At 36.1% G+C, this 6,695-nt stretch overlaps 1 protein-coding gene across 1 annotated transcript in view; it reads left to right on the top strand.

Annotated features, from left to right (window-relative positions):
• The first annotated feature begins 277 nt into the window (after positions 1–277).
• ST8SIA3 (ST8 alpha-N-acetyl-neuraminide alpha-2,8-sialyltransferase 3) overlaps positions 278–6,695 on the top strand; it is a 335,179-nt gene continuing 328,761 nt past the window's right edge. The window contains exons 1-2 of the mRNA XM_044074883.1: positions 278–913; positions 2,053–2,175. Coding sequence (XP_043930818.1) covers positions 750–913; positions 2,053–2,175 — 287 coding nt within the window. The 5' untranslated portion in view covers positions 278–749. The remainder of the gene's footprint in view (positions 914–2,052; positions 2,176–6,695) is intronic.

Raw genomic sequence — 6,695 nt, 5'->3', positions numbered from 1 at the left:
ACTCAGCCAACCGTTGCTGATAACAAATTAAGTGCTTTAAGTGACACATCTCTGCTCTTATACATTATACTTGCGATTTGTGTCTAATATACATTTTTGATATGGATTGTGGTCTTCTGTTATCCATTATTCAGACCTACAAAATTCTGAAACATGAATTTAATTCCTTCATATCACTTATCTGCAAAACCAACCTACTGCCTACTAATGAGTTGACAATTAAAATAATCACACAACTACCACATTAAAAATACTGCATATAGTTCTATAGAATTTATTTTCGCATTTAGAGCCTGCAGAAGATCGATAAACATGTTTAGCATCTGTGTACACATAAGGAAATGTCAACAGTTTTCTTTCACACGATTTCAGCTCTTTAGCATTGCTTTTGGTATAGTCCTGTGTCTTTAACGATTAGAGTTCATTAATTAAACCCTGTGACTGAATCGAACAGAAACATTATTCCAATCACATTTATCTTGCAGGCTGGAAAGGGATGGCAGCTCCGTCTGGAGCCGTGCGGAGAATGAGGGGGCATCTGAGTAAAGACGTATCACCAACGCAACCAGCTGCCATTTCTGCACAGCAGCTCCCGAGCCCTCCATTTTAATTTTAATAGTTCGCTAACTTGGGGTCCGCATGCTGTGGTCAGGATAATCTACTTTCTTGTGTGGGATTTGTGTTATCTCAATGGGCCAGATGTGTCACTGACTCTTGCTGCTGCAAAGCTCAGCGGTTTCACTTCCACCATGATTCGTATGGCTAGTATTCTGGGGCTAGTTATGGTTAGCGTTGTTTTGCTTGTTCTATCCCTACTCAGCTACGTGTCATTAAAAAAGGATAATATTTTTGCAACCCCAAAGTATGCAAGTGCTGGTGGGCCGAGAATGTATATGTTCCATGCAGGATTTCGGTAAGTACATTTTGGCTCAACTGTACAACTTCCTTATGTGCTGCTCTGTTTCTGTGTTTTATTTTGAATTTTTACATCCATGCTTTGCTAGAATCGATACAATCCATTTCTTCATTCCATCATAGCAGGCTGATTTTTTTGGATCGTTTTTCATCAGACCTTTGTATTGTTCAACATACGCAAGTCATACATCATTCCATCCTGGAGACCTTCTCCTACAATTGGCAAATCCAGAGCGCAGGCGCAAACATACTTCTAACTAGCTTGTATTGTATGCTGTTGCATAGACAGACAGACAGATAATTCTGATGTAAATGTGATACCAGATCAGATGCGTTATAAATGCCTAGCACTGTAAACAAAATAAAAATGTGATTATTAACGCACGCAGATATATACAATATAGAAGTACCTCAAATATTGCAATATACCTTCATGTTTCATGTAATTCTGCTCACGTTTGATGCTTTAGAATGTACACCTTCTGTACGATCATGAATGCAGTCAGCTGGGAAGGAAGAGAGCATTGGACTCACTACATTTATTGAATATCTTTATTTTACAGAAAATTAATTGTTCATTTAGAGCAGCAGCAAGTAAACACGCTAATAAAACAAACTGAAATACATGAATGTATTCCTGTAAATGATTAGAGGAGTACACACACACACACACACACACACACACACACTGAGAGAGAGAGAGAATATGATGAAATTAATATGAGGAAAAACAGATGTTCACAATGAAAATACAGGAAGCAATCTGTCACTATGACTGCACAATTGCACTAACTGGAGCTGTCCCTGGTGCTAATTTTGTCTGTTGCGGTCACCCTCTATAAAATGTTTTTTTGCAGTATTTCCTATATAAATACTTTTATTACGTATCAGACAGACACCATTTCTAAAGGGTGTTCATGTTTAACAACAGTAAGAGTTCACAATATGCAAGAGAATGCATTATGCAGTAGGCCACTTTATATGATCATAGTTAAGTGAAATGGAAGTATAATGTATTGCAGTTAATTTTGATTGCTTTCATTCGGCAACTAAACAAAATACTACTGTTTCATTGCAAACAAACGTTAGTGGGATTTATCAACCTGATTGTAAAGAAAGATTTGCCTCTTTTTGCAGGTCACAGTTAGCACTGAAATTTTTGGATCCATCTTTTGTACCAATTACAAATTCTTTGACGGATGAACTACAAGAAAAAGCATCGACTTGGGTAATAAACAGAACTGCATTCCTAAAACAAAGGTGATTTTTTTTTTCTCTCAGTCTCACAGCAGTGTAGCCTGTGAAGGAGTCATGGCTAAACATGCTTCAGTGTTGTTTGTTATCAATGTATTAAATTATATATTTTCCTAGCCTTAACATTTTGTTTAATGTAAATGGACAGCATTTAATGCTTGAGACATTTGCACTGAGTAAAGAATTAAATAATTGTGCCAACTCATAAGAGGTTTAAGATTTATGATTATTCTCAGGACAGTGAATTCAAATGCCACAGTTACAGGCTTCTGTAAGTCTGACAAAGGAAGTTCCACCTCAAATGGCTCACCTTGTTGGGGTGTATCACAACAGTGTGTACTGAGTTCAAAACAAAAGAGCTTAGAAACACTTCATATCTATATGCATAACAGGTAATGTGCAGTCAGTCCAATACCATTAGTATTGTTCATGAGCACCCACATCCCACCAATTCTATGCATCCTTTACTGGTGTTACACTGTCTATATATAAAATGTAGGAGTGTGCTGTACAGTTAATATTCCAGTCCTGTTACAAAGTTCATTCGGGTCATAAGAAACATTACATTTTGGGTTGTATGACTTCCTTTGGTTACTTTGTGTTTTTGTTGGCTAAGCAGTGGCCCTTATTTCTAGCATGCAGTTTGCTTCGTTTGGTTATCCCATATGTGTTGTCATGTAGCCATTGTCCTTTCAGTTTGCTATATTAAGTTCCCATGGCTTGGAATTTATAATATTATGCTGTATTGTAACAATACAAAATAGGATACATAAAGTGCTTTTAATGCTGATCCATAAAAGAAATGTACAGATTAAGAAAACAAGTATACACAGCCTAGCAATTTGCTTCCCTTTTTCCATAAGCAAATGTTAACATCTTATTAGATATTGTTGTTTCTTCTTTATTAATTTGCCATTTTATTTCTATTTATACTGCTAAAGGGTGAACCATGTTGTATCTATACACTGATTTCCCAGTAGTCTAATTCCTCAGCCTTTTCAAATATAGCAATTGCAAAGTCTAACAAGACTTCATTATTACAAAATACATCAGTTTTACTGAATAGAGTATTTTGACTTATTGTTCCAGCTCAACAAAATGCCTAAAACTGCAAACCTGTTTAGTAATGGAAAGTAAAGTAACATAAACCTTTTTAATATTTTGGCTTGTAGCAAGCATATGACACAATAAGGTACATCTGAATAAGACAAAACTGTTAATACAATTCCCTTTTATCATTGTAAGCCTTCCTTTGTGGCACACCTATCAACTGTCCAGATTTTTGCAGAATGTTCAGCTTTTTGCCTCACATTTTCCCATGTTCTTCACAAAATTTTAGTTTTCTGGTAAATCACTGACAAATCATTGAGGATTGAAGTTAGAAATGATGATAGACATTTGAGTTTCAGACTTCACACTCCAGAAAATCATGTTAATGTAAAGTCTGTTATTCTATCAACTTTCTGAGTTTGTAAGAGTAATATTTAAAAATGTCCCTATTTTGGGGCCTTTGTCTCCCCCTCCACATTATTTATGGCTTTGTCCGGATTCCTTGCTCTAAGAGGTTGAGAGGTATGCTTGGTGGTATGGACACAGCATTTTACATCTTTATAAGTGCCTTACTTGGGAGAAGCTCAAGCATGCATGAAGTTTATTAGTCATTGCAATATTGTTGTCTGCATTATTTATTGTCAAAAATGTACAATACCTCAACCAGTAATTCTACATTCCTCCATCTGCCATGGTTGTTGACTAGACAATCTGTTATTCTAAATAATATTGTATAATGCCAAGGAAAGAGCTTGGTCATCTGTTTGACTATAGGCCCATATGTTCATGCTGGCTACTTTTATTTAGATAAGTAAAAATGTCATAACAATTCAATGGTTAAGGTAACTGAAGCAGTCTGTTCCATGATCCACATGCCTGAGACAAAGATGTTGGTATCGTCCAGACATAGATCCATAACACCTCATTTCTTACCTACTGATGGAAGTGGTGGCCATACTTTATAGACAATGTTTTGCCTTACTTGGTGGGATCTTGCTTAGCTACTGCTCATCTAAGCCTGAAGCTGTTAAGTCATGCTGTTACTTTTTGAGTTGTCTAGATGTGGGTTATACTTTTTGGTGACATGTTACTATAAAACTGGATTTATCTGGCTGTTGACAAAGTGAGCTAGCCTTGATTGGAGCTTGAATTTGTCTCATTGTTCCTTGCATTTCAGGATAATGTAATACCATATCATTTGGTATATTGTACAGCTTTAACTGTTATTTATTTCATTTGCTTATAATGAATTTCAGTTTCAGCTGCACCTTGCAGCTATATTCTTAAACTGGCTTTGACGTTTATTTAGCTTTTCCCTCACTAGTTCTTAGTTACAAATGTTATGGGCCTGCAAAAGTTGTTCAGCAACATAGTTAACATTTGTTTATTTCAAGCATGAATGGCTGGTGGATGGATTATTTAATAATTTACTTTTACAACATTTTTAGATTGCACTCTAGAATATAATTTTTCATTTAATTACGACATGACAATTAGATTGTATTAACTGTCAAGTTTTAGCATTGGTTTCAAGGTTATTCTTGTTTAATTGAAACACTTGACCTTACATATCATTATTTTAGATTTTTTAGATATTGATCTGATTGCCTGCATAATTTAACTTGTGTTTTAACTTTTCTAAGTCATTGCTTATTTACTTGAAGCAATTAACTATACTTATTATTGTTTTAAATTTGTAGGATATTTCACCACAGATTTGAGTATATAATTTTTAAGGTTACATCTTTGTGTAAGTTCATTTCTAAGTTATTTTTTATATTTCAGTCTATATTTTATTATGGGTTTTGTCCAGGTAAATAACAAACATATGTTATTGCCTCTTCATCCTTGTATAGTGCCTGGATTGCCTAACCCTGTTCTGCATAAGTGCAGTAAATGCGGTATTCTCCAAAAACACAGAGCCAGATGCTGTTAACCCTAGATCTGGAGGGCATGGGAGGCAAAAGTTTGATACATCCATCTGTTGTAAATGTAGTTGTCTACCTGGAACAAAGTTTCACTTGGACAGATTTTGTGCTGTTCTGTGAAGTGTACCTATGGATCTTTTTACACTTCTGGTCTGTTGAGGGAACCTACACCTGTGAAGGATCATCACAGGTCCTGTATTTACATATTAGATATGTGCGCAAAAAGACAGGCATGCTGCCAGCTTTTATGTGGGAGTCGATATGGTTTATATTACAGAGACCTGCCTCAATGTTAACAGTGACCCTGCCCTGGCATCATTGGTTCCTCCATATTTCTGTGCCAAATACCATCTAAGCCTGAACAAGTTTTGGGGGATGGATTATGATTATACATGGACTATCCATTGATCAGAGATGGCAGTTGGCATAATAGTTAAGGTGTTTACATCACAGACACAAGGTATAAAGTTTGACTCTTATCTTATTGGAGTAAGCTTGGCTAGGCTTAAAATGCCTCTTATACTAATAGCCTAGTTATCACCTATGAACCTATGAGTAAGGCCAAGGTTAGTCATACCAATTCCTTTCAGTATGTCTTGAGAGACAGCACTAATCAGTAGAACCTACTCGTATATTGTTCACCAGGCAGATTGAGGAAATTTCTAAAAGAGATGACCAACTTTCCTGCCTACCTTAATGCTTATTTCCAATAATTTGATTATAATGGGGACTTAACATTTGTGAAGAAGTGGAGTTGGTGGCTGATGTTAAATAATTTATGTGTATTATTAAGGGATTTGGGTTGCTCAGACTATTATCTCTGTTACCAATATATTTGTATGTACCCTTAACTTAGTCTTTCAATTATCATTGGAGACATGGAGTTGGATCTTGTCAGTTGGTTAGATCATTCAGTTCATTGTCAATCAACCCCAGCTGGAATCTCCAGATCTTGATTTTGTGTATTGTAAGATGTTTGGTTCGTTTATCCCAAACATTTTAAATCCCCTTCTCCATGACTTACTTCAGGCCTGTAATACTGATTGCAGTGATGAATAGGTTAATGCTTAGAACAAACAAGATGTTGACGTCCTTGTGTAATACCTTAATCACAAGTTATGTGTAAGAGGTTTACATGGTTCCTTGAGGGCCATGACTTGACTATGAGCTTTATGAGATGAGATTTGTTGACTGACTATTGGAGAACAAATAGAAGCATTCCAGTCTGCTTGAGAGCAAGACTGGCCTTTAGAGGAAGTCTGAGTGTTTGGATATGGAAATTTCAGCAGAGGCAAACTGCCTTGTGGAAGGTCTTGTCTAAGAAAGAGTGTAATCCAGCTTCTCATTGCTTTGCCACAAAGCTTGATCATCCTTCACTGAAGCTTGTGCATAGTGCTCTCTATGCTATAGCACTGGTCCAGTGTAGACTAGACTGTCCACTAGTTGGTGTGACTTAAGATTTTTGACTACAGTTATTTTAACTCTATGTTTTCCATTATGTATAACAGTACTTGTGGATTGCATCCCTGTCTCTTCAGATTTATCCTT

Source organism: Protopterus annectens, chromosome 1.part1 (assembly GCF_019279795.1).
Source record: "Protopterus annectens isolate FY-2018-M chromosome 1.part1, PAN1.0, whole genome shotgun sequence".
NCBI classification, from domain to species: Eukaryota; Metazoa; Chordata; order Ceratodontiformes; family Protopteridae; genus Protopterus; species Protopterus annectens.
The sequence above is the reverse complement of the archived record's forward strand: the minus strand, read 5'-3'. Positions and strand labels throughout refer to the sequence as shown.